The sequence below is a fragment of the Erithacus rubecula genome (assembly GCF_903797595.1).
Source record: "Erithacus rubecula genome assembly, contig: scaffold_139_arrow_ctg1, whole genome shotgun sequence".
Lineage (NCBI taxonomy): Eukaryota > Metazoa > Chordata > Aves > Passeriformes > Muscicapidae > Erithacus > Erithacus rubecula.
In genome coordinates, this window is record NW_027636156.1 from 97,911 (window position 1) to 125,692 (window position 27,782).

The window sequence follows — 27,782 nt, forward strand, 5'->3', positions numbered from 1 at the left end:
CACGCAGTGGATCCGGGTGTGTCACAGGGGCAGTGGGTGACCCGGACACACTCTGGGTGCCCCCAGGATGTACCCGGGTGTGTCACAAGGGCAGTGGAGGGCAGGGACACCCCCTGGGTGCCTTGGGCCGACCCCACTGTTCCCTCCCCAGGGGAGGGGCTGCTGCTGAGCAGTGGGCAGCGCTGGGCGCGGCACCGGCGGCTCCTGACCCCCGCCTTCCACGGGGATGTTCTCCGGGCTTACCTGGGAATCTTCAACCAGAGCACCCGCGTGCTGCTCGTGAGAGATCCGAGTCCCCACTGCACCCCAAATCCTGACCTACACCCCAAATCATAAGTGCTGCACCCTACATCCTGACTTCTGCCCCTAACTCTGACCTGCATCCCAAACCCTAAGTCCTACACCCAAAATTCTGTCCTGCACCCCAAATCCTGACCTGCACTCCAAACTCTTACCCGCATCCCAAACTCTGAGTCCTGCACACAAAATTCTGTCCTGCATCCACTGCTGCACCCTGAGTCCTGTCCTAAACCCCAAATCCTGTCCTGTCCCATACCCCAAACCTGCCCCCAAACCCAACTCCACCTCTTGTTCATCACCACATCCCTGTCCCACACCCCCACCCCAATTCTTGCCCCTCTACCACCCTGCCCCACCCCTCAATTTATCCCCTGCCCCTGTTCCTATTCAGTCCCTGACCCCATCCATCCCCCCCGGACAAGTGGGGGGCAGCAGCAGCGGCCGCTGCTGGGGGGCCGCTGGAGATGGAGGTGCTGCAGCCCCTGAGCCTCCTCACCCTGGACACGCTCCAGAAGTGCATCTTCAGCCATGAGAGCCACTGCCAGGAGCGAGTGCCACCAGTCTCCACTGGCCATCCTGGGGGCTGTGGTGACCCCACCATTGTCCTTGCTGGCCATCCTGGGGGCTGTGGTGACCCCACCATCATCCCTGTTGGCCATGCTGGTGGCCCCAATGGCCCTGCCATTGTCTCTGTTTGCCATGCTGGTGTCCCCAAGGCCCTGCCATAGTCTCTGTTGGCCATGTGGCCCCAATGGCCCTGCCATTGTCTCTGTTTGCCATGCTGGTGGCCCTAATGGCCAGCCATGGTCTCTGCTGGCCATGCTGGTGGCCCCAAGGCCCTGCCATGGTCTCTGTTGACCATGCTGGTGGCCCCAATGGCCCTGCCATGGTCTCTGCTGGCCATGCTGGTGTCCCCAATGGCCCTGCCATTGTCTCTGTTGGCCATGCTGGTGGCCCTAATGGCCCTGCCATGGTCTCTGTTGGCCATGCTGGTGGCCCCAATGTCCCTTAGTGTCCCTGGTTCCCACAGGCGGCCCAGCGAGTACATCCAGGCCATCCTGGAGCTGAGCTCATTGGTGGTCCGGCGCCAGCTCCAGCCACTTCTCCACCCATGGTGGCTGTACAGGCTCTCCTCTGATGGCCGGCGCTTCGCCCGCGCCTGCGCCACTGTCCACGCCTTCACCGCTGACGTGGTGCAGCGCCGGCGCCGCGAACTCGCCCGCCTGGGCCACCAGGCCTGGCTGAATGGCCACCGGGGACGCAGCATGGACTTCATCGACCTCCTGCTGCTCACCAAGGTGGGCGTGGGGTGGTGGTCAGGGGGACATGGATGTGGTTGAGAGGGTGGTGGTGGCCATGGGGAAATGATGGTGGCCATAGGGTGGTGGACATGGAGGATGGTGATCAAGGGGGTGGTGGTGGCTATGGAAGGATTGGCCATAGACCGGTGGCCACAGGGAACGGTGGTGGCCATTGACAGCATTGACCATAGAGCTGGTAGCCAGTGGGATAGTGGTGCCTGTAGGACGGTGGCCATGGAAGGGATTTGGCCATAGACCGGTGGCCCCAGGTGGCCCATGGCTCACCTTGACTCCCGCAGGACGAGGACGGCCACACCCTGTCAGACGAGGACATCGCAGCCGAGGCTGACACCTTCATGTTTGAGGGTGAGCACAAGCTCCCAGGTGCCACTGGGGCAGAGCCACTCCAGTGTCCCCTCACTCATCCCATGTCACCACAGGCCATGACACCACGGCCAGTGGCCTGGCATGGCTCTTCTATAACCTGGCTGGCCACCCTGAGCACCAGGAGCGGTGCCGCCGAGAGGTCCAGGAGCTCCTAGCTGGCCGGGACACTGCAGACATTGAATGGTGAGATGTCCCCAGGGCCACCCCAGGCTGTGTGGCCAGGGAACACGGTGTCACTCCTGCTTGTCCCCAGGGAGGACCTGTCCCAGCTGCCCTTCACCACCATGTGCATCAAGGAGAGCCTGCGGCTGCACCCTCCTGTCACTGCCGTGTCCCGGCGCTGCACCGAGGACGTCCCCCTGCGTGACGGCCGTGTTATCCCCGGGTATGGCATGGCCAGTGTGTCCCCAGTGTCACCACCCACTGCTGTCACCTGCTGTCCCTAAAATGGCCATTCCCATCCTACCAGGGGTCATCTGCCTGATGAGCATCTACGGGACCCACCACAACCCAGAGCTCTGGCCCGAGCCTGAGGTAGTGCCACCTTACGAGGTGTCCCTGTCACCATGGTTGTGACAGCTGCGTCCTCACAGTGTCACTGTCACCCCAGGTGTTCAATCCCCTGAGGTTCAGCCCAGAGAACAGCAAGGGACGGTCTCCGTCCTCCTTCATCCCCTTCTCTGCTGGCCCCAGGTACGTGGTGGGGTGGGGACAGGAGTGTCCCCAAGTGCCACCGCCATCCCTGGCTGGGATCACAGTGGGGTGACAGTGACAATGGGGATGTGGTGGCAGGAACTGCATCGGGCAGAGCTTTGCCATGGCTGAGATGAAGGTGGTGGTGGCACTGACACTGTCCCGGTTCGTGCTGCGGAGGGACACAGCGAGGCCACCCCCGCGCCGCAAGCCCGAGCTGATCCTGCGAGCCGAGGACGGGCTCTGGCTGCTGCTGGAGCCACTGGTGGGAGTGGCCTGAGGGACACGGGTCACCAGAACATGGGGACATCCCGCCAGGCAGGTGTCACACCCAGGGGAGGAGCAGTGAATCAACGGTAGTGAAAGGGACAACATCGTGGTGGTGGTGGGGATGTGTTCTCCTTGGTCATGGGACACGTCATGGTGTGGATGTGTCCACCCATGGACTTGTCCCCTAGGCCACTTGTGACCATCCATGGCCATACTGCCATGTCACCATCCATGACCACATTCCCCCATGTCAGCATCTATGTCTGTGACCCCCCCCAAGCCTGATATCTCCATCCACAGCCCTGCCCATGTCCATATCCAAGTCCATGTCCATATGCATATCCAGGTCCATGTCCATGTCTATGTCCATACCCATGTCTGTGTGCATATCCATATTCCCGTGCCCACCATGTCCCCACCCACAATGTCCACGTCAATGTCTTAGTTCAATGTCTTTATTTTTACCTCAATGTTGGGTGAAGGGATGAAGAAAAATTAAAGAAAATCAGGGCCCAAATAAAAGCATTTACCTGTTCATGCTGGCTGGGTATGCATAGGCTTCAGCAGGTAAAAAGAACTGTTTTTAGACGACTTTCCACTCCATTGTCTCCAAAATCTCAGTTTTCTGCCCCAGTCCATCGCTATTTGGCTGTGGAAGATGCCTGTGGCCCAGACAGAAGTAGAATCATGTAATGTTTAGGTTGGTGAAGATCTCAAGGTCCATCCAGTACTCCTTGACGCTGCCAGTAGAAATTATGGGATACAAAAGTACAATTTTTTGAGGTGGAAAGTAAAATCCGCTGTCCCAAATGAATTCCTGATGTCAGTCTGCATCCCAATGGATTTTTGGCCTGCTGAGTCCAGGTGCCCACGATGAGCCAGGAAGATGTGGAGACCACAAGCCAGGTGCATTCCCAACATGGATCACCAGGACTATGGATCATGGGGAGCATCCAACAGGGTCCAACAGAGGAGATGGAGCTGGAGCAGCACAGGAACCTCTTCCCACACATGGGGAACTCACAGAGCTTCCCTTACCAGTGCCCCCATTGGTGCTGGGTCATGGCAGAGTTCTGGGAGAAGCTCTTCCAACACTGGGGACACTGTTAGGGCTCTCCCTGGCGTGGATCCGCTGGTGGGTGACGAGGGTGGAGTTTTTCTTAAAGCTCTTCCTGCACTAGGGGAAGCAGAAGGGCCTCTCCTCTCCTCTACATGAATCTGCTGATGCTTTAGCAGACTCCATCTCCTCTGAAACCTCTTCCCACACTCAGTACACTCATAGGGCCTCTCCCCGGTGTGGATCATCTGGTGGACAATCAGGTGGGATCTGTGCTTGAAGCTCTTCCCACATTCCCCACAGTTGTAGGGCCGTTCCCCGGTGTGCACTGTCAGGTGTTGCAGAAGTCCAGAGGTGTCATTGCAGCCCTTCCCACATTCCCCACACTTGTAGGGCCGTTCCCCAGTGTGGGTCCTCTGGTGGCGGATCAAACTGGACCTGGCGCTGAAGCTCTTCCCACATTCCCCACAGTCGTAGGGCCGTTCCCCGGTGTGCACTCTCCGGTGGTAGATTAGTTCGGAGCTGTTATGGAAGCTTTTCCCACATTCCCCACAATTGTAGGGCCGTTCCCCAGTGTGGATCCTCTGGTGGCGGATCAAATGGGACCTGACGGCGAAGGCCTTCCCACATTCCCCACACTCATAGGGCTTCTCCCCAGTGTGCATCCTCTGGTGGCAGATTAAATCATATCTGTCACGGAATCCCTTCCCACATTCCCCACACACATAGGGCCGTTCCCCAGTGTGGATCCTCTGGTGGCAGATCAAATTGGAGCTCTGGCTGAAGCTCTTCCCACATTCCCCACACTTGTAGGGCCGTTCCCCAGTGTGGATCCTCTGGTGGCAGATCAGGCTGGAGCTGCAGCTGAATCCCTTCCCACATTCCCCACACTTGTAGGGCCATTCCCCAGTGTGCACTGTCTGGTGGCGGGTCAGGCCAGAAATGTCTGTGAATCCCTTCCCACATTCCCCACACTCGTAGGGTCGTTCCCCAGTGTGCACTCTCTGGTGGCAGGTCAGGCCAGAAATGTCTGTGAATCCCTTCCCACATTCCCCACACACATATGGTCGTACCCCAGTGTGGATCCTCTGGTGGACAATCAGTTTACTGTTCCGGCTGAAGCTCTTCCCACATTCCCCACACACATAGGGTCGTTCCCCAGTGTGGATCATCTTGTGGACAATCAGGTTGTGTTTCTGGCTGAAGCGCCTCCCACATTCCCCACACACATACAGTTTTACCCCACTGTGGATCGTCTGATGGCGGGTGAGGTCAGTACGCTTCCTGAATCCCTTCCCACATTCCCCACACTCGTAGGGCCGTTCCCCAGTGTGAATCCTCTGGTGGTAGGTCAAACGGGCCCTCACACTGAATCCCTTCCCACATTCCCCACACTTGTAGGGCCGTTCCCCAGTGTGGGTCCTCTGGTGGCATATCAGGCTGTAGCTGCTCTTGAATCCCTTCCCACATTCCCCACAGTCGTAGGGCCGTTCCCCAGTGTGCACTGTCAGGTGCCTGATCAGATCTGAGGTGCCTCCGAATCCCTTCCCACATTCCCCACACTCATAGGGCTTCTCCCCATTGTGGATCATCTGATGCTGGACGAGACTGGAGCTCGTGTGGAAACTCTTCCCACATTCCAAACACTGAAGGGACTTTTTGCCATCATGAAGCTGCTCATGGACCCTCAGCTCAGAGCTCTGGCCACATCTCTGGCTGCCTGCCCGGCCCAGGCTGGGTCTTTCCTCCTCAGATCCCCATGATCTGCGTTTGCAGCCCCTCCTGGTGCGGGATCTCCGTGGCTTTTCCTCCCTGTTGGATTCCTGCACTGTGGAGCCGCTGCAAACGGCCTCTTCCACGAGGTTCTGCTGTGGGGATTTGTCCTCCCTGGTCTCCGTCCTCAGCTCCTGGTCTGGAGGAGGAAGGACAAGGAGAGGATGGGATTTGCCTCTGTGCCAGAGGGAAGGAGAAAGAGATGCCCCCAATCCTCCCCAGCAGGACAGAGGTGGAAAGGGGCAGTAATTTCCTCCTCACCTGCCTGGTTGTCCTGGGACATCTTCCTGTTCCTCACAGCCTTTTCGTCCATCTGGATAAGACTTGGGAATGGAAAATCTTGGTTTGGGGGAAAAACGACATGAGTGATATGACTTTGAAGGTCCTGCTGTCTGAGTGCATCTCTACAAATGCCTGGGCTGTTTGGTGTCCATAAAAACCACCAAAACTCACTAAGGAGCCCAGAAATACTCTCCCAGGAGATCCCTGTTCGCACTGTCTTCACTTTGGGGTTATGGGGATTCTGTTCTCAGAGCTGATGGAGACCCGTGGCTCCTGGGGATTCCCCCTCTCCTGGCTCCTGCTCAGGCACGCTGAGGGAGTTTTGTGGGTCCCAGGGCTCATCCTGCCCTGATCCTGACTCAGGTCCCAGGGTCCCCCTCTCCAGCATCTCCCACTCCAGGCACTCAGGGCTTCCCCCGTTCCCTGCCAGCCCTTCCAGGCTCGGGGAGCCCGGACCCCACTCATCTCCCGGCTCCACCTCCCCTCCACGCTGCCGGGGGTCCCCCAGCTCTGCTGTCGCCCCTCTCCCCACGCCGGGGCTCCCGCCTTTCATCCCCCGCCTCTCCCGGGGATCCCCAAAACTGATGTCCCGCCCCGCCGGGACCGGGCCATCGCCACGTGGGCCCCTCCAAATCCCCCCAAGGAGCATTTACTGCTCAGCTTTGGATTCCTGCAAGAGCCAGAAACATCCCCTCCTCACATCAATAAAACAATACATCTCCCACGGACACCCAAATACATTTGGGACTCGATTCCCGAATCTGCGAGGCACAAACACCAACCCTCATCCCCCAAGAATCCAAAACCCAACCAGCCGTGCCGGAGCTGCCGCGATAGCCCCGGGCCGAGCTTCCCCTCCGCGCTCACCCGCGGGATGCAGGAATGCGATGCTGCCGGGGCCAGCGGAGCTGCGGGCTCAGCGGGATCGCCCTGCAGCACCGCGATTCTCCGCCTGTGCCCGCTGATCCTCTCCTGCTCCTCCTGCTCCTGCTCCTCCCCTTCCTCTCTCCTCCCCTTCCCCTCTGCTCCTCTTCCTCCCGCTGCTGCCCCGCTCGCATCCCGGACCCCCCTTTGCCACCCCCTGTGCCCCGCGGCCGCCGCAGCAGCGGCTGTTGGGGAGGGGGCAGCACCCCCTGAGCCTGCAGGGGAGACAGAGCAACTGAGAGTTAGGAATCGAGCATCGAGAAATGCTTGGACTAGAAGGGGGCTGACAAAACCCTATGTTTGCTGGAATTTACGGTGCTTACAAGAACCGGGGAGAGCAAGGCTGCAGGATAAGATAAAGAGCTGGGGTAGGTGGTCAGGATGCAAGGACAAAGGCACCACAGGATAAGGGGGATTGTCCAGATCCATGAACCCAGGAAAACTGGTATCAAAGTCCAGAAGATGAGCAAAGGAGTAAAAAGAATATGTGCAAGGAGACAAGATGAAATGTTCAACTGAGAGGAACACTGTTTTCTTTTTCCCAAGGAGCCGTGTGGAGCAGAAAGAGGCGTGTAGCTAATTGTAGTATGAAGCAGAGCAGGCAATGAATATGTATTAGGTGTATTGTGCAATTGTAGTTTGTAGAGAATAAAAAGAGAGGTGCAGGTCGCCAAAGGTGTGCGTGGTTTTGGAGGAGTTATCCCCCTGAGCGCTGAATAAATACATACCTACTCTTATACCTTATTTTGTGCGGTATAGAGAGTTTTTTCCGCGCTTCACAGGGCTGGGCAGGGGGCTCGGGGCCCCCAGTGCAGATCCGTCCGTGCCGTCCCCCTCCCCCCGAGCCCCAGTTCCGCTCCCGGGGGTCGCTGGATGCGAGGGGGTGGCGCAGGTGGGGTGGGAGTGGGGAGCGCTGGGCGCTGCGGCTCTGCCGCTGCTACAAACACATGTTGTGGGATTGGCTTCTCCTGAATATTCAGAGAAATACTGCGCCGCCCCGGCCCTGCTGCCCCCAGAGCCCGGCCCGAAGCGACCGGCCCGGCCCGAGTTCCCCCGCCCGCCGCGGCAGCGCAGGGCCGGGCGCCCTTGGCGGCTTTCGGCTTTGGCTCTGCGCTCTGAGGGGAGGGAATTTTGTGTTTCTGCTGCGGGGCGTTTTATTTTTCGGCGCGGCAGACGGAGCTGTGGCTATGGGCAGGAGTCTTAGGCGAGAGTGTGGTAGTTGTTAGTCTCCCTTTTCCGCCACCGCCAGGCCGCTTTTTCTTTCTGATTTCTGTTTTTCCTTCTGTTTTCCCCTCTCTGCCCGCGCAGCCCCTCAGGCTCCCTCAGGCTCGGCGGTGGCGCGGGGCAGCACAGGAAGGGCTTTTCCCGCCGGCGGCAGCCGAGCGTGAGGGCCCCGGGCGGCGGCCGGAGAGGAGGAGGCTGCGCTGGGCGAGCAGCGGGGCCGGGCACGGTGCGGCCGGGCACGGGCTGCGGGCGATGGCGGGAGAGGAGGAGGCTGCGCTGGGCGAGCAGCGGGGCCGGGCACGGTGCGGCCGGGCACGGGCTGCGGGCGATGGCGGGAGAGGAGGAGGCTGCGCTGGGCGAGCAGCGGGGCCGGGCACGGTGCGGCCGGGCACGGGCTGCGGGCGATGGCGGGGCCCTGCCCGGTGTCTCTCTGCCAAGGAGATTTCTGTGGGGGTCGCTTGGAGTTTTGTTTGATGGCGCTTTTCCCACGCCTCCCCCGCTGCTTCTTCAGCCCGGGCGAGCGGGAGCGCAGCGGGGCGAGGGAGCGATGCAGAAATGGAGGCGGCAGGCGGGGCAGGGGCGCGGCGGGTTCAGAGTCCCGCACACCGGGTTTAGGGTCTCACGCTGCTGCCCGTGCAGGGACGGGGCAGGAGCTCCGGCGGCTCCTAAAGACTCCCTCCTTCCCTTGTCGGGAGCAGTGGGGCGTGCTGAGGGTGACTGAGAGGGGAGGAAGATTAAAGGCCCTTGTGATGTCACCGTTGTTATAATTACATATTATATTATTGGCTTTTCGCAAGTATTAAAATGAATGCTATGTGTATAATGTTGCAAAACTTTGCTGTATGAATATAGTTTCTTTTAGTTCTGCTCTTACCAAAACTTAGAAATGGTAATGTGATAAATATCTATATTTCTTGGACTGTAACATAGTGATGTAAAAAGCTTTTGCTCATGTAACTAACTCGGAGAATGGCAAAAAAAGGAAGATATTCAGGAATTTCTACACATTCTTGGATTATTCTGTCTGGATGAACAGAGGGGTGATGAACACCAGAAGTCCAGGGAAGGAATTTATTGATCTCCGTTAACTGTGAATGCGCTGACAAGAAAGAGCATGAGCCACAAGGAGAAAAAAAGTTTTTTAAAGTTGATTAACTGATTGAATAATGCATGAAGCTCCATGAATATGCAACATGTTGATGCATTTAAAAAATGTTTTCTGAGTTAGTGTATGCTCTTGGCTGTATGTCAAGCACCTGAACCTTTATAACCTTTGGCTTTATTGTTTGTCTCTTACTGTCTTTTATTAAACTTTTTGAAGTTTACCAGGAAAGTGAATCTTACTTTTCACACCATGGAGTACTTGTGACTGCTCCTGACCTCTCTTTGGCAGCCCAGATTCTTCTAGGATGTGACCATGGAGTGCCTCTCACTGCCAGGGACCTCCTGGCTCCTTAGAAGCCCCAGAGAGCCCTGTGATGCCACCGTGGAAGCCCTGTGAGTGCAGGTGAGCTCAGGGCTCTTTAAAAACCTGTCTCCCTCTGGGATGTGAGGATGGAGGCCTTGGGAGGGCTTTTGACCTGAATGCTCTTTAGTAGTTCATAGAAACCTGGGATGTCACCATGGAGCCCTTGTCAGTGTCAGTGACATCAGAGTTCTTTGGCAGGGTGGTGACACGAGGCATGTCAGCACAGAGCTGCTGTCACTGCCTGTGACCTCCGTGTTCCTTAGGAGCGTGGCAACCACTGGCATGTCACAGTGGAACCCCTCTGAGTGCCTGTGGCAAAGCACTTCTTTAGCAGCCTGGAGCCCCCTGGGATGTCCCTGTGGAATTCCTGTAACACTGTGTGACCTCACGGTTCTTTTGCAGCCTTTGACACCCCTGGAATGTCACCCTAGAGTCCCTGTGAGTGCCTGTGACATCACAGCTGCTGAGCATCCTGGAGACACTTGTGATGTTGCCATTGAGACCCTGTGACAGCCTGTGGGGTCAGTGTGGTTTGGCAGATGAGAGACTGCTGCAATGTCACCATGGAGCCCTTGGGATTGCACATGACATCAGTGTTCTTTAGGATCACAGAAACCACTGGGATGTAACCACGGAACCTCAGTGAGTGCCTGTGCCAAATGGGCTCCTTGGCATGTAGAGACACATCTGTTGTCCTCTGGTGAGTGCTTGGGAGCTCACAAGTCTTTGGAAGGTGAAAGAGGTCTGGCATGTCACCATGGAGTCACTGGCCTCATGGGACCTCAGTGCTCTTTAGCAGCCCAGAGAGACTTGAGATGTCACCATGGGCACCCTGTGCCTGTTTGTGATCTGTCTCCTTTTGAACAGGCTGGAGACAGCTCTGATGCCACCATGGACTGCAGTGGGTGCTGGTGGTTCAGGGAGGTGAGGGCAGGGGAAGGAACATGTGGCAGGTGTCGCTGGGAGCCGCTCTGGCACTCAGTCAGCAGGGACAGCACCAGAGCCCAGGCCTGGGAAACTCTTGTGTCCCCCACAGGCCAAGTCTTGTGGGACCGGGGGGTTTCTGGACAGTCACTGGACAGACTCAGGAGATGATTATTTGCTGTTCTTCAGGGTTGTATTTTATTATAGGGCGTGGGTATATGAGAGAGCTTAGAGAAAAGATAGAGATTAGAGGTAATAAGAGCAAGGAGGAGAGGAGGAGCGGGGAGAGAAGAGATGAAGAAGAGACAAAAACATAGAGAAGAGAGGGGAAGCAGAGAAGAGAGAGAGAAGCAGGAGAGAGAGAAAGATTTTCCCTTTGCAGTATGATAAGTATTATTCCATAATGAATAATCTAAATTCAAACAACCAATCTAATACAATGTACTAATTTCCTAATACTTACATGCAACCTAGAGGAACAACTAAATTACCATGTTTTATGGCTTTACCCTTATATTCAGGTCTTTCCTGCCAGGCTTGAGACAGCGTATCTGCTGCTCCTTTGGCATGTGTGGTATTTGGTTTTATCTAAACAAAGGAAGAGGGCTCAAACCTTAACATAACTATTTTCAGCATCTGTGTCAAATACTGCTAAGATCTCTATTTCATCTATTGTTTCAGAACTACTTGCTAGGCATTCCTAAGTCTTTGCTATTCCTTCACCACCAAGTCCGCATCCCAATGGATTTTTGGTCTGCTGAGTTCAGGTGCCCACAGAGAGCCAGGAAGATGTGGAGACCACCAGCGAGGTGCGTTCCCAATAAGGATCACCAGGACCATGGATCACCAAGGCTCTGCCCAACAAGGGTCACTGGGGAGCATCCAATGGGGCCCAACAGAGGGGATGGAGCTGGAGCAGCGCAGGAACCTCTTCCCACACACAGGGCACTCACAGAGCTTCCCTTACCAGTGCCCCCATTGATGTTGGGTCACAGCAGAGTTCTGGGAGACACACTGAGGACACTGTTAGGGGCTCTCCCTGGTGATGGTGGGTGACGAGGGCAGAGTTTTTCTTAAAGCTCTTCCTGCACTAGGGGAAGTGGAAGGGCCTCTCCTCTACATGAATCTGCTGATGCCTGAGCAGATTGGATCTCTGTTGAAACCTCTTCCCACACTCAGGACCCTCATAGGGCCTCTCCCCGGTGTGGATCCTCTGGTGGACAATAAGGTTTCATCTGTGCCTGAAGCTCTTCCCACATCCCCCACACTCATAGGCCGTTTTCCAGTGTGCACTGTCAGGTGTTTCATAAGGTTGGAGGTGTCATGGCAGCCTTTCCCACATTCCTCACACACTTGTAGGGCTGTTGCCCAGTGTGGGTCCTCCGGTGGCGGAACAAACTGGAGCTCACGCGGAAGCTCTTCCCACATTCCCCACACTCGTAGGGCCGTTCCCCGGTGTGCACTGTCAGGTGGTGGATTAGTTCGGTGGTGTTACGGAAGCCATTCCCACATTCCCCACACACATACGGTCGTTCCCCACTGTGGATCCTCTGGTGATGGGTGAGTTCGCTGTGCATTCTGAACCCCATCCCACATTCCCCACACTCGTAGGGTCGTTCCCCAGTGTGGATCCTCTGGTGGCGAGTCAAATTGGAGTTCTGGTTGAAGCTCTTCCCACATTTCCCACACTCGTAGGGCCGTTCCCCAGTGTGGGTCCTCTGGTGGCAGATCAGGCTGTAGCTGCTCTTGAATCCCTTCCCACATTCCCCACACTCGTAGGGCCGTTCCCCAGTGTGCACTGTCTGGTGCCTGATCAGGTCTGAGGTGTCTCTGAAACCCTTCCCACATTTCCCACACTCATAGGGCTTCTCCCCAGTGTGGATCATCTGGTGCCGGACCAGGCCAGAGCTCGTGCTGAAACTCTTCCCACATTCCAAACACTGAAGGGACTTTTTGCCATCATGAAGCTGCTCATGGACCCTCAGCTCAGAGCTCTGGCCACATCTCTGGCTGCCTGCCCGGCCCAGGTTGGGTCTTTCCTCCTCGGATCCCCATGATCTGCGTTTGCAGCCCCTCCTGGTGCGGGATCTCCGTGGCTTTTCCTCCCTGTTGGATTCCTGTACTGTGGAGCTGCTGCAAACGGCCTCTTCCACGAGGTTCTGCTGTGGGGATTTGTCCTCCCTGGTCTCCATCCTCAGCTCCTGGTCTGGGAAAGGAAGGACAAGGAGAGGATGGGATTTGCCTCTGTGCCAGAGGGAAGGAGAAGGAGATGCCCCCAATCCTCCCCAGCAGGACAGAGGGGGAAAGGGGCAATGACTTCCTCCTCACCTGCCTGGTTGTCCTGGGACATCTTCCTCTTCCTCACAGCCTTTTCGTCCATCTGGATAAGACTTGGGAATGAAAAATCTTGGTTTGGGGGAAAAACAAAGTGATTGATATGGCTTTGAAGGTCCTGCTGTTTGAGTGCATCTCTAGAAATGCCCGGGCTGTTTGGTGTCCATAAAAACAACGAAAATCACGAAGGAGCCCAAAAAACACTTTCCCAGGAGATCCCTGTTCACAATGTCTTCATTTTGTGGTTATGGGGATTCTGTTCTCAGAGGTGATGGGGGGACCCGTGGCTCCTGGGGATTCCCCCTCTCCTGGCTCCTGCTCAGGCACGCTGAGGGAGTTTTGTGGATCCCAGGGCTCATCCTGTCCTGATCCTGACTCGGCTCCTCCCACTCCAGGCACTCAGGGCTTCCCCCGTTCCCTGCCAGCCCTTCCAGGCTCGGGGGACCCACACCCCACTCATCTCCCGGCTCCACCTCCCCTCCACGCTGCCGGGGGTCCCCCAGCTCTGCTGTCGCCCCTCTCCCCACGCCGGGGCTCCCGCCTTTCATCCCCCGCCTCTCCCGGGGATCCCCAAAACCGATGTCCTGCCCCGCCGGGACCGGGCCATCGCCACGTGGGCCGCTCCAAATCCCCCCAAGGAGCATTTACGGCTCAGCTTTGGATTCCTGCAAGAGCCAGAAACATCCCCTCCTCACATCAATAAAACAATACCTTCTCCCATGGACACCCAAATATATTTGGGACTCGATTCCCGAATCTGCGAGACGCAAACCCCGCCCCTAATCCCCCCAAAATCAAAAACCCAACTGAAACTGGGTATTTAAGGGTTAAATAGAATGAAGAGTAGAACATATGTTATTAACTACTGTGAGCTTATAAGGAAAGGAATGCACGATAAGAGACCCTTGATTAACAGATTTTGCTTGGCTTGCAATAATGAAAGGGGCCCCTCTTCGTAAAAGTGCAGAGTCTGGAAAATATCGCAACCGAGAAACTACAGCGCACGCGTAGAAAGACAAGGTGAGAAGTTGAACAGCGAGGAAGACTTTTGTTCTTCATCATTTTCAGCCCACTGACTCATCTAGAGACCACCGACACAATAAACTACGCAGCCACAATGAATATGCAACTGATTTCCATACGGAGCGGGGAACAGGCGGTTCAGATAATCAATATGTATAGGTGATTTAGAATATGCATGAACTTCCTAGATAAATGGAAGATTAGAAATCAAGCAAGATACGCAGGATTTGGGAAGATGTTCTCCCCCTGCGTCCAGCGCTGAATAAAATACCTACCTACTTCACAACTTTATAAGTTCTGAAGTTTATTTGCGTGCTTCACAACCAGCCGTGCCGGAGCTGCCGCGATAGCCCCAGGCCGAGCTTCCCCTCCGCGCTCACCCGCGGGATGCAGGAATGCGATGCTGCCGGGGCCAGCGGAGCTGCGGGCTCAGCGGGCTCGCCCTGCAGCACCGCGATTCTCCGCCTGTGCCCGCTGATCCTCTCCTGCTCCTCCTGCTCCTGCTCCTCCCATTCCTCTCTTCCTCTCCTTCCTCTCTCCTCCTCTTCCTCCCGCTGCTCCCCCGCTCGCATCCCGGACCCCCCTTTGCCACCCCCTGTGCCCCGCGGCCGCTGCAGCAGCGACTGTTGGGGAGGGGGCAGCACCCCCTGAGCCTGCAGGGAGACAGAGCAACTGAGAGTTAGGAATCGAGCATCGAGAAATGCTTGGACTAGAAGGGGGCTGGCAAAACCCTGTGTTTGCTGGAATTTACAGTGCTTACAAGAACAGGGGAGAGCAAGGCTGCAGGATAAGATAAAGAGCTGGGGTGGGCGAACAGGATGCAAGGACAAATGCACCACAGGATAAATGGGATTGTCCAGATCTCTGAACCCAGGAAAACTGGTATTGTAAGGGAAATTAACCCACAAACACCAGAGGTTTATGTCCAAAAAGGAGACAGAGGAGTCCTTTTTGCTTTATTCGAATAAAGGGAGAGGCCATGGGGCATTCCCCTGGGATCTCTCGAATTTTGGAGGACACAGCCTCCCTTTTTATCCTATTTTCCCGGCCGCTTTTCCCTCTCTCTTTCCCCATTGGCTGAGGTACTCGAGAGGCACAGACTTCCCGGAACGCCTGACACCTGACATTCCCCTCTAATGTATAACCCTCCCTTTTAATTTTTAATTCTTGTAGAATTCAGTTTTCCCCCTCCCCGTTGCTTCTTTCATCTTCTGTTACCCAATTTTATTTACCAGCAAACCTACAGTTTGTTTGTAAAGGCAAATCTCTTTTTCCATTCATCAATCAGTGTAATCCCTCTCATTGTTTCTTTTATCTATAGGTGCTAACTTTACCTACCAACAGATCTACAGTTTGTTTGTAAAGACAAATGTAACATTCCTCTCAATCCCTCCTCTTTTATTTTTAGTAATTGTCTTTACAAACTTTAGCTATCATTGTCTTAATTTCTTGTTCTCGTGTCCTTTTTGGTTTTGCAATTATTTGCAATGACATCAATTTCTGTCCTTTTGTAGCCATCTCTGGGTCAGTAGGCATGGCTATAACCTGCATCCCCTTGATCACATGTTGAATAAGTTGTATTAAGCAAGGGATCATGCATGGTAAAAAGATTAGAGTTGCTACAGCACATAAGAGGAAAAAAAGCAGTTGTTTAACCCACAGTCCACCAGGTAGCCATGAAAACATGTCCCATTCCCATCCTTTCCATGTTTGGACAGGTACATGAGCTAACTTTCTTATTCCTTTTGCTATTTGTTTCACCACCTTTCCATTGTCATCTATTTGCAAACAGCAGTTTGAGTCATTTAATTTACCACACATGCCCCCTTCTTCTGCTAATAAGTAGTCTAATACCATCCGGTGTTGAAATATTGCATTTCTCCTCTGAGTACATTGGTCAGCAAGAAGGTCAAGAGCTGTAGCTGTCTGGTTACTTACTATTTCAAAGACAGCTTGTAACCTGATTATCCGATTTAAATTATAAATGGGTTCTCGGGCACCTGATATTAATTCACTAGGATTCCAAGTGGTTGGGCCATAGTGTTGTATGATTCGTTCAGGTGGCCATTCATTATCACCCCACTTTTGGCTGCTCCCCCCAGCCAAAGATACATCAATTGACCGTTTTTCCCTGATTAGATCATCATATACCTTGATTCCTAACTGGTTTCCCTGAACTTGTGGTAGCAGAAAGAACAGAGGTCTGATATACCCCACATAACATATTCCTGACCAGTTTGGGGGTAACCTGCGATAGGCATATTGGCCACAAATCCAGTAATGCCCCTTTAATGCCCATGTCCCGTTGGCAAAGGGACCTTCCCAATTTTCATGATCTACTGGGGGGTCAAAATACAGCTTACTTCCTGGGCCTAGTGGTCCCCCAAGAATAGTTGCCCCACCATAAGAATCACAGTATTTGCACTTCCATGCTCCCACATGAGGTTTCCAGCTGCAGTTACATCCCAGATCTGTTTTATTAGATTGGGACCAGAACCTGCTAAAAAGAGTTCGAGTTCCATTCTGGTGTTGCCACTTCCACTGATAGTCACGAACAACGTGTCCTACTTGTGGAATTATCTCGGGGGCAGCTTAAAAATAAGGAGTCAAAAAACTTATCCCTCCCCACTGCTTTACAGCCTTCCAAATCTTTCTGGTAAGTATGGTAGGAACACTTTACCCAGCTACCATTTGAGAGCTTAACATGAGTTTGATTCCATCTGCCTTGATATCTGGAACAATCATAAGGAAGGCATTTGGGGGTCCAACAATCTAAACCCAAAGATAAAGTCCAGTCACAAACACTTTTCCCCACGTATATGCTTCCTGTTCTATTTAGACAATAAGTGCCTCTTTTAGAAGAATGAAGCCGCCATGGACTTCCTTCTTCATCCCAGAATCCTGTTCCATTATGGACTTCACTCAGAGTGCTAACCCACCATTTAGGTTCGACTGGGCTGGCCACCCATGGCCAGTTTTCAGATCCTCCTGGCCCCCCACAGACCCAGCAATTGCTAAGGTTAAAGGTTTTTGCTACTTCTTCTCCTAAGGTTAAAAACTTATTTTCCCGTTCCTGGCCCCATCCTAACTGACAGTATAAAGGTAAGATCAATAAGAGAAACATTCTAACTGGGTTATGTAATTCCCTAACCTAATTTTTACTTTCACGTTGTCTTCTGCACCTGTGGTGAGTGAAGGCACAGAAACAGCTTAATGTAAAGGAAAACAGTGACAGCAAAGGGCTGGCCCCCCAGTGACTGGAGATCTGAGAGGTGAGATGCCCACACAAACTTATTTCAGCAGGCAGTCCGTGGGTGGGCACACGAGGCTTCCCTCGATGTCGACGCACTTGCTACTGCTCCAGTCCGCCCCTGCGGAGTGTCAGTCGCGGCTTCCCGTCCTTCTCCTCCAGCTGAGATGTCCAAATCTCTGGGGCCTTAGAGACCTTGACCCGAGTGTGATGGGTCCACCCGTGTTCAGCTGTCTTGACGGCTGTTTCTGTGGTCAGCAACACCTGGAAAGGTCCACGCCACTTCACCACCAGTGGTGCTTCTTTATACTCCTTAACTAGGACCCAATCTCCTGGCTGGATGTTGTGAACAGCAAAGTCCAAAGGCAGAGTCTGTGCCAGCTGAGCTTCCTGTCGAAGAGATTTCACAAGAGACAGTACCCGAGACACATAATGCTTCAAATACACATCACTTATCTCTATCCCCCCACTAGGCTGAGAGTTGCAAGGATAAGGAATTCCAAACATTAACTCAAAGGGAGATAATTGAATATCTTCCCTGGATCTGGCCCTTATTCTTCCAAAGCCAGGGGCAGGAGCCATACCCACGGCATCTTGGTTTCTATCACCAGCTTCAGAAGGTGTTTCTTTATTTCTCCATTCATTCTTTCAACCCGACCCGAACTTTGGGGGTGCCAGGGGGTGTGCAGGTTCCATTGTATCCCTAAAGCAGCCATAACTCCTTGAAGAATTTTTCCTGTAAAATGAGTTCTCCTATCTGAGTCTATTGCTTCCACAATTCCATATTTTGGAATTATTTGTTCCAGAAATACTTTAACAACTAATCCTGTAGTTGCTGAAACAGTAGGGAATGCTTCTGGCCAGCCTGTTAATTGACATACTATTACCGGAAGATATTTAAACCTTGCCACTCGGGGCATTTCAGTAAAATCCACCTGACATCTCTGGAAGGGACGTACAGCCCAAGGCCTCCCTCCCCTGGCAAGTTTCTTTGTAACCTTGTTATTGGTTTTAGCACAAGTCAAACAACCCTCAATAGTTCGTTTTGCCAAGCTAAAAAGACCCACAGCAGCATACATTTTTAGGAAGGCTTCTGCCAACCCTCGAGAGCCCCAGTGACTCCCTTCATGAAGTTGTTTTAACAATTGTAAGGCCAGAGCTTTTGGGATCCACTGCCTCCCATCCCTTGTAAACCAATTGTTTCCTATTTCTTCTGCCCCACTCCCCCTAATTATCTCGAGTTCCTCTGGTGGGAAAGACAGACTCTCTGGCAGCGGTGCAGCCACTGGGAGCAAGGGGAGGATCCCAGAGACCTCTGGCAACAACGCAGCTCTCCGAGCCTCCCCATCAGCCAATCGGCCTCCCATTGCCCCCCGCCCCGAGCACCCTGCCTGATGCCCCACAATGTGGACCACTGCCACCCCCTTTGGCAAACTCATCACCCCCAATAGGCGAGAGACCAAGTTTTCATGGGCGAACGTCTCTCCCCTAGAATTTAATAAACCTCGTTCTTCCCACAGTTTCCCAAATGCATGTATCACCTCATAAGCATATTTAGAATCGGTAAAAACATTCACTGTCTTATCCCGGTATAACTCACAGGCTCTGATCAGCGCATACAGCTCAGCTGTCTGGGCTGACCAGGTGGGCGGTAACCTCCCCCCTTCCTTTAATTGTTTGCCATTCGCGATAGAGTATCCTGTAAAACGCTTCCCGTTTATTACTCTTGACAACCCATCGATGAACACATTCTCTCCCTCAGGCCAGGGATTATCTCTCAAATCTTCCCTAGCTCTAGTCTGGAGATCTATAACCTGGATACAATCATGGCTTTCCTCCTGTCTCCCCCTTTCTTCGGGGCCATTCAAACAGGAGGCTGGATTAAAATTTTCCCCATTTTTAAATTCTAAATCCTCCTGTTCCATTAAACAAGATTCATATTGTAATAATCGAGCACTCGTCATCCACATAGAGGCTCTCTCAGTTAACAAAGCTTTAATCTGATGCTAAACTTTTTACAATCACATACCCTCCCATTATCAGCCCCTATCAGAGCTGTGGTCACAGTTTCTGCAGACAATGGAGCCAGCCTCTGGCCACTGGGTTAACAACTCAGAAAAACAGGCGACAGGCTTCTGTGTTCCTTATTCTCTTACACGAAAATTCCTTTAGCATGACCCAGCTCAACACCCACATGTAGTTGAAATTCCTTTTCTGCGTCCAGAAGAGCCAAGACCAGAGCACCAACTAATCCATCCCTCAATTTTCCAAAGCACTGCTCCACTTCTGGTGTCCACATCACAACACCAGGACCGCTCTGGGTTAAAAAGTTACACAAAGGTCTAGCCACAACAGAAAAATCCTCGATCCAAGCTCCGCCGTCCCCCACCAACTCCAAAAATTTCCGCAACTCCTTGTCAGTCTGGGGCAAAAATCCCCTGCACTCCTTCTGGACTAACACACTGCAACCCCTCAGTCAGAAGGTGTCCCAAATATCTGACTCCCTCCTCAACCACCTCTTTCTGCTCCCCCTATAACAGCAAATCATCTACATATTGCAACAGCTTAACTCCTGAGGGTGGAGTAAACTCTTAATATTTTCTGCAAAGCTTGCCTAAACAAACTTCGTATATCTCTGCAGCTGCATTTCAGCATAAATCTTACCAGACATTTAACATAAAGATATTACAGACAGTAACACAGACTCTGTGTTACATCTTTTTTTTTTTTTTTTTTTTTTTTTTTTTTTTTTTTTTTTTTTTTACTCTTGTTACTTTTCACAAAACTAATTTGCTTTCCCATTCTAGTCATCAAATCTCTTCCCAGTAAATTACAGTCACAATGAGGAGCAATCAGAAACTCATGCTTTTTAAACCCCTCCCACACATTTAGCAAATTCCCATGCTTTCCCTTTATTACTTGTATTTTCCAGCAAAACTCACAAAATCCTTAAAACAGAATCCTAATCTCTTCACGTACAATCTGCATTTCCCATATATTCCTTTATTCTCGTTCTCCCTTTCTTTATCACACACGGTATACCAGAGTCAGTTTGCGTCCTGTCACAGTGCAAACACAGCTCCTCCCCCACCGACGCTCCCAGCGAGCACAGCCCGCAGCATCGCAGGTGGCTGGGCACCCCAAACCTTACGGGGCCGGGGCACCCCGAGTCTCACGGGGGCCAGTGGACACTACTGGCCCTGCTCGGGGCTGGCGGGGTCAGGCACAGCCCCGCGCTGAGCCCCGGCAGCCCCACAGCCCCCAGCCCGTGTTCCTGGTCCCGCAGCTCCGTGCTCGGACCTGCCGCTCATTGCCTCACCCATACCTATCACACACTCCTCCTCAATTCTCTCCAACACACAAACACTCTCCATCCATCCGCCACTGTCGAGACCCTCTCTCGACTTCCCTTTTTGCCCCCCAGGGCATGGACTATCGAGATCCCTTCTCGATTTCCCATATTGCCCCCCCAGGGCATGGATTATCGACACCCCTTCTCGACCTCACTTGTTGCCCCCCCCAGGGCATCTATATAACATGGCCTTATAAGCCCCTTTGACAACTTATACTCTGGCCACACAAAATAACAATATTTTATCATAATTCCCATAGTTACTTCCGGGTGAATATACAATCTGTCCCAAGACCTCAGCATTCTCCCCAAGGGACTCTCCGGGGGTATTATGGGATCCTTTTTGCAGCGTCCCTTTCCCGGCTTCACCCTTCCAACCCTCCATGGGTTCCCCGTTTCACCTGTGCTGCCCTCCATGGGCGCCCTCCCAGGTGTACCTGTGCTACCCTCCATGGGTTTCCCCGTTTCACCTGTGCTGCCCTCCATGGGCGCCCTCCCAGGTGTACCTCTTCCCCGAGGATCCCATTTTACTCACCGGTGAGAATTTTCAGTGGTCCTTCCCTGCGGACTCTTCACGGACCCCCCTGGTCCGCCACTCGTCTGTCTCCTGGACAGTCTCGGGAACCCAATCGATCGCCTGGTGCCAGCCGGCACCCGGGGAGCTGATCACCGCAACTGGGTGAGGCGCGCCTTCAGCTCCACCGCTGCCTGCCGCCCCGGACGGTGGAAATATCCCGGACACGAGCCCCCAAGTTGTAAGGGAAATTAACCCACAAACACCAGAGGTTTATGTCCAAAAAGGAGACAGAGGAGTCCTTTTTGCTTTATTCGAATAAAGGGAGAGGCCATGGGGCATTCCCCTGGGATCTCTCGAATTTTGGAAGACGCAGCCTCCCTTTTTATCCTATTTTCCCGGCCGCTTTTCCCTCTCTCTTTCCCCATTGGCTGAGGTACTCGAGAGGCACAGACTTCCCGGAACGCCTGACACCTGACATTCCCCTCTAATGTATAACCCTCCCTTTTAATTTTTAATTCTTGTAGAATTCAGTTTTCCCCCTCCCCGTTGCTTCTTTCATCTTCTGTTACCCAATTTTATTTACCAGCAAACCTACAGTTTGTTTGTAAAGGCAAATCTCTTTTTCCATTCATCAATCAGTGTAATCCCTCTCATTGTTTCTTTTATCTATAGGTGCTAACTTTACCTACCAACAGATCTACAGTTTGTTTGTAAAGACAAATGTAACATTCCTCTCAGAATCGAGCATCGAGAAATGCTTGGACTAGAAGGGGGCTGACAAAACCCTATGTTTGCTGGAATTTACGGTGCTTACAAGAATAGGGGAGAGCAAGGCTGCAGGATAAGATAAAGAGCTGGGGTGGGCGAACAGGATGCAAGGACAAAGGGACCACAGGATAAGGGGGATTGTCCAGATCCATGAACCCAGGAAAACTGGTATCAAAGTCCAGAAGATGAGCAAAGGAGTAAAAAGAATATGTGCAAGGAGACAAGATGAAATGTTCAACTGAGAGGAACACTGTTTCCTTTTTCCCAAGGAGCCGTGTGGAGCAGAAAGAGGCGTGTAGCTAATTGTAGTATGAAGCAGAGCAGGCAATGAATATGTATTAGGTGTATTGTGCAATTGTAGTTTGTAGAGAATAAAAAGAGAGGTGCAGGTCGCCAAAGGTGTGCGTGGTTTTGGAGGAGTTATCCCCCTGAGCGCTGAATAAATACATACCTACTCTTATACCTTATTTTGTGCGGTATAGAGAGTTTTTCCGCGCTTCACAGGGCTGGGCAGGGGGCTCGGGGCCCCCAGTGCAGATCCGTCCGTGCCGTCCCCCTCCCCCCGAGCCCCAGTTCCGCTCCCAGGGGTCGCTGGATGCGAGAGGGTGGCGCGGGTGGGAGTGGGGAGCGCTGGGCGCTGCGGCTCTGCCGCTGCTACAAACACATGTTGTGGGATTGGCTTCTCCTGAATATTCAGAGAAATACTGCGCCGCCCCGGCCCCGCTGCCCCCAGAGCCCGGCCCGAAGCGACCGGCCCGGCCCGAGCTCCCCCGCCCGCCGCGGCAGCGCAGGGCCGGGCGCCCTTGGCGGCTTTCGGCTTTGGCTCTGCGCTCTGAGGGAATTTTGTGTTTCTGCTGCGGGGCGTTTTTTTTTTCGGCGCGGCAGGCGGAGCTGCGGCTATGGGCAGGAGTCTTAGGCGGGAGTGTGGTAGTTGTTAGTCTCCCTTTTCCGCCACCGCCAGGCCGCTTTTTGTTTCTGATTTCTGTTTTTCCTTCTGTTTTCCCCTCGCTGCCCGCGCAGCCCCTCAGGTTCCCTCAGGCTCGGCGGTGGCGCGGGGCAGCACGGGGAGGGCTTTTCCCGCCGGCGACAGCCGAGCGTGAGGGCCCCGGGTGGCGGCGGGAGAGGAGGAGGCTGCGCTGGGCGAGCAGCGGGGCCGGGCACGGTGCGGCCGGGCACGGGCTGCGGGCGATGGCGAGAGAGGAGGAGGCTGCGCTGGGCGAGCAGCGGGGCCGGGCACGGTGCGGCCGGGCACGGGCTGCGGGCGATGGCGGGAGAGGAGGAGGCTGCGCTGGGCGAGCAGCGGGGCCGGGCACGGTGCGGCCGGGCACGGGCTGCGGGCGATGGCGGGGCCCTGCCCGGTGTCTCTCTGCCAAGGAGATTTCTGTGCGGGTCGCTTGGAGTTTTGTTTGATGGCGCTTTTCCCACGCCTCCCCCGCTGCTTCTTCAGCCCGGGCGAGCGGGAGCGCAGCGGGGCGAGGGAGCGATGCAGAAATGGAGGCGGCAGGCGGGGCAGGGGCGCGGCGGGTTCAGAGTCCCGCACACCGGGTTTAGGGTCTCATGCTGCTGCCCGTGCAGGGACGGGGCAGGAGCTCCAGCGGCTCCTAAAGACTCCATCCTTCCCTTGCCGGGAGCAGTGGGGCGTGCTGAGGGTGACTGAGAGGGGAGGAAGATTAAAGGCCCTTGTGATGTCACTGTTGTTACAATGCCATATTATATTATTGGCTTTTCGCAAGTATTAAAATGAATGCTATGTGTATAATGTTGCAAAACTTTGCTGTATGAATATAGTTTCTTTAAGCTCTGCTCTTACCAAAACTTCAAAATAGTAATGTAATAAATATCTGTATTTCTTGGACTATAACATGGTCATGTAAAAAGCTTTTGCTCATGTAACTAACTCGGAGAATGGTAAAAAGGGAAGATATCCAGGAATTTCTACACATTCTTGGATTTTCCTGTCTGGATGAGCACAGGGGTGACTAACACCAGAAGTCCAGGGAAGGAATTTATTGATCTTCGTTATCTGGGAATGCGCTGACAAGAAGGAGCATGAGCCACAAGGAGAAAAAAAAGTAAAAAATAAAAAGTTTTAAAAAGTTGATTTACGGGTTGAATAGTGCATGAAGCTCTAGGAATATGCAATACGTTGATGCGTTTAGAAAATGTTTTCTGAGTTAGTGTATGCTCTTGGCTGGATGTCAAGCACCTGAACCTTTATAACCTTTGGCTTTATTGTTTGTCTCTTACTGTCTTTTATTAAACGTTTTGAAATTTACCAGGAAAGTGAATCTTACCTTTCACATCATGGAGTACCTGTGACTGCTGCTGACCTCTCTTTGGCAGCCCAGATTCTTCTAGGATGTGGCCACGGAGTGCCTCTCACTGCCAGGGACCTCCTGGCTCCTTAGAAGCCCCAGAGAGCCCTGTGATGCCACCGTGGAAGCCTGTGAGTGCAGGTGAGCTCAGGGCTCTTTAAAAACCTGTCTCCCTCTGGGATGTGAGGATGGAGGCCTTGGGAGGGCTTTTGACCTGAGTGCTCTTTAGTAGTTCATAGAAATCTGGGATGTCACCATGGAGCCCTTGTCAGTGCCAGTGACATCAGAGTTCTTTGGCAGGGTGGAGACACAAGGGATGTCAGCACAGAGCTGCTGTCACTGCCTGTGACCTCCGTGTTCCTTAGGAGCGTGGCAACCACTGGCATGTCACAGTGGAACCCCTCTGAGTGCCTGTGGCAAAGCACTTCTTTAGCAGCCTGGAGCCCCCTGGGATGTCCCTGTGGAATTCCTGTAACACTGTGTGACCTCACGGTTCTTTTGCAGCCTTTGACACCCCTGGAATGTCACCCTAGAGTCCCTGTGACATCACAGCTGCTGAGCATCCTGGAGACACTTGTGATGTTGCCATTGAGACCCTGTGACAGCCTGTGAGGTCAGTGTGGTTTGGCAGATGAGAGACTGCTGCAATGTCACCATGGAGCCCTTGGGATTGCACATGACCTCAGTGTTCTTTAGGATCACAGAGACCACTGGCATGTAAGCACGGAACCTCAGTGAGTGCCTGTGCCAAATGGGCTCCTTGGCATGTAGAGACACATCTGTTGTCCTCTGGTGAGTGCTTGGGAGCTCACAAGTCTTTGGAAGGTGAAAGAGGTCTGGCATGTCACCATGGAGTCACTGGCCTCATGTGACCTCAGTGCTCTTTAGCAGCCCAGAGAGACTTGAGATGTCACCATGGGCACCCTGTGCCTGTTTGTGATCTGTCTCCTTTTGAACAGGCTGGAGACAGCTCTGATGCCACCATGGACTGCAGTGGGTGCTGGTGGTTCAGGGAGGTGAGGGCAGGGGAAGGAACATGTGGCAGGTGTCGCTGGGAGCCGCTCTGGCACTCAGTCAGCAGGGACAGCACCAGAGCCCAGGCCTGGGAAACTCTTGTGTCCCCCACAGGCCAAGTCTTGTGGGACCGTGGGGTTTCTGGACGGTCACTGGACAGACTCAGGAGATGATTATTTGCTGTTCTTCAGGGTTGTATTTTATTATAGGGCGTGGGTATATGAGAGAGCTTAGAGAAAAGTTAGAGATTAGAGGTGATAAGAGCGAGGAGGAGGAGAGGAGGAGCGGGGAGAGAAGAGAGGAAGAAGAAGAAGAGACAAAAGCAGAGAGAAGAGAGGAAAAGCAGAGAAGAGAGAGAGAAGCAGGAGAGAGAGATTTTCCATTTGCAGTACAATAAGTATTATTCCATAATGAATAATCTAAATTCAAATAACCAATCTAATACAATATACTAATTTCCTAATATTTGCATGCAACCTAGAGGAACAACTAAATTACCATGTTTTGTGGCTTTACTCTTGTCTTGAGATCTCTCCTGCCAGGCTTGAGACAGGATATCTGCTGCTTCTTTGGCATGTATGGTATTTGGTTTTATCTAAACAAAGGAAGGGGCCTCAAACCTTAACATAACTAGTTTCAGCATCTATGTTAAATACTGCTAACATCCCTATTTCATCTATTGCTTCAGAACTACTTGCTAGGCATTCCTAAGTCTTTGCTATTCCTTCACCAATATCTCCCCCATTTCATTGAACAACAAAAATATTAGAAACTATCTTGGCCATTATTTTCCTTATACACTGGAGTATGCAGGGTAAAAACACTAATAACACAACTATTACTAATAGAATAAACAAGCCTATTTTACAGAGTTCCTTTAGCCAAGAGGCAAAGCTCCAACCTTCGAACAACCTGTCTAGCCAGGTTGGATTGCTTGTAGTATTTTGGTTAGCTAAATCCTTTAAATTTTGCAACTGTTTATGAATGGAAACAGAATGATCTGATAAATTCATGCAGCACAATCCTTGAAAATCTTCACAGCCATGCCCATGAGCTAGTAAAAGGAAGTCAAGGGCTCCTCTCTTTTGTAAAGTGGCATGTTTCACTGCCTCCTCATCTGTCACCAAGTCACTAATTGCAATTGATTTGGCATTTACTTCTTTACTGACCCAACATCCCAACTGATTTAACTGTCTCAGAGCAAATGAAGTGCTCACCTGAGGTAAAAAAATGCTTGGGATAATTGTCGTGCCAGAGTTCCACGGGTGAAAGTCACTTTCAAAATGATGTCCTGTGGAGGATCTGATTTTTCTACTTTTCTTTTTGACCACCTCTTTAACACTGGGGGCTGTTATGGTAAGTTGTCCAAGTGCACAGGGGTCACCTTCTATATATGAAGGTATGCCCTGCCATGCTCTGTCTCCACAAATGAGCCAAATTCCCTTGGGAAATCGTATTGGAAGTTTGCTAAATCGACTTGTGTGTGGCTCAAAATATGTGAGAAGTTTAGTTTGTTTACACCAAAAAGTCACATTGCTATAAACTGGGTGATATGGGGTAACATTTAAATGAGGACTGTCTCCTTCCATGAGATGAAAGAAATAACTGTTCATAGTTACTGAACCTAAGATTTCAAGCTCTTGGAGATCAAATTGATCAGCTTTAGAATTGTCAATGTAAGTTTGATATTTTTGGCTGGGAGTTGGAGATGCATGATGATCATTGTATGCCCAGTACCTTTCAAGGGTGACATTGTTGAAACCCTCTGGCAAAGGTTACTCCTACTAAACAGGTTGAAAAAGGTTTGTCAGGACTTGTGTTAGATAAGCAGATGGTGTCGGAGCCTGCTGACTTGGCTAAGGAAACCCAGATATTTGTCTTGGGTTGATTCACTGGTAACGCTTCACTACAAAAGCTAAAACAAAGGAAGGAAAACAACATGCATTCATGCAAACAATGAAACTCCATTCTTTTCTTGAACTGGTTCTCTTGGTCACTTTCTCTCGAGGATTCTGCACAGTTCAGGTCTGGGTGCTTGATTCCTGGCTGCTTCTTCCAGGATCACTGGCTGCTGTGGAGGTTTCAGCAGGCTTCAATGCACAGTAGGGCTTCACATTCTTTGCTGGCACCCACTTGAGGCCTCCATCTGTGGAGACACACACAAATCCCTTTCCCCATGTTATGAGGTTGTATGGTCCCTCTATTTGTCCTGTTTCTAAGTTTTTAACCAAGACTGAGGGGTGTTCCTTCAGTTTTGCTTTTTTGTTATTTAAAAAGTGTCTATAAATAGGAGGATCTGGCTCGTCTGCAGAGTTGTTCAGAAATTTTTAGACATACAATGCTTTATTTAGCCTCCTTTGAGGTGAGGCCTGAGGATCTCCCCCTTTCTGTTGATCTAAAATGCGTTTTAGAGTCTGATGTGCCCTTTCTATTATTCCCTGACGTGTGGGCAAATGAGCATTGCCAAATGTATGGCGAATACCCCAGTCATTTAAAAATGCAGCCAATTCATGTGAGGTATAAGAAGGACCATTATCCCTTAATGCCTTCTTTAATTCCTTAATCTCATGAGACAGAATGGGAGACCACCTCCTGGGACCACCGGG

The 27,782-nt window shown here is 52.5% G+C and overlaps 2 protein-coding genes and 1 long non-coding RNA gene across 3 annotated transcripts in view; 2 read left to right on the forward strand and 1 right to left on the reverse strand.

The window, feature by feature from the left end:
• The window catches only part of LOC306815489, an 89,508-nt gene extending 85,619 nt beyond the window's left edge, over window positions 1-3,889 (forward strand). Inside the window, exon 3 of the long non-coding RNA XR_013777406.1 lies at window positions 3,735-3,889. This is a non-coding gene — a long non-coding RNA (uncharacterized lncRNA). The remainder of the gene's footprint in view (window positions 1-3,734) is intronic.
• The window catches only part of LOC306815488 (cytochrome P450 4F3-like), a 91,101-nt gene that overhangs the window by 5,729 nt on the left and 57,590 nt on the right, over window positions 1-27,782 (reverse strand). The gene's annotated exons all lie outside the window — the stretch shown is intronic.
• LOC306815480 (cytochrome P450 4F3-like) overlaps window positions 1-27,782 on the forward strand; it is a gene marked incomplete at its 5' end in the record, with an annotated part of 91,296 nt that overhangs the window by 1,283 nt on the left and 62,231 nt on the right. The window contains 9 exons of the mRNA XM_079332035.1: window positions 152-321; window positions 723-847; window positions 1,331-1,598; window positions 1,901-1,967; window positions 2,042-2,171; window positions 2,242-2,387; window positions 2,458-2,522; window positions 2,599-2,681; window positions 2,781-3,005. Coding sequence (XP_079188161.1) covers window positions 152-321; window positions 723-847; window positions 1,331-1,598; window positions 1,901-1,967; window positions 2,042-2,171; window positions 2,242-2,387; window positions 2,458-2,522; window positions 2,599-2,681; window positions 2,781-2,961 — 1,235 coding nt within the window. The 3' untranslated portion in view covers window positions 2,962-3,005. The remainder of the gene's footprint in view (window positions 1-151; window positions 322-722; window positions 848-1,330; window positions 1,599-1,900; window positions 1,968-2,041; window positions 2,172-2,241; window positions 2,388-2,457; window positions 2,523-2,598; window positions 2,682-2,780; window positions 3,006-27,782) is intronic.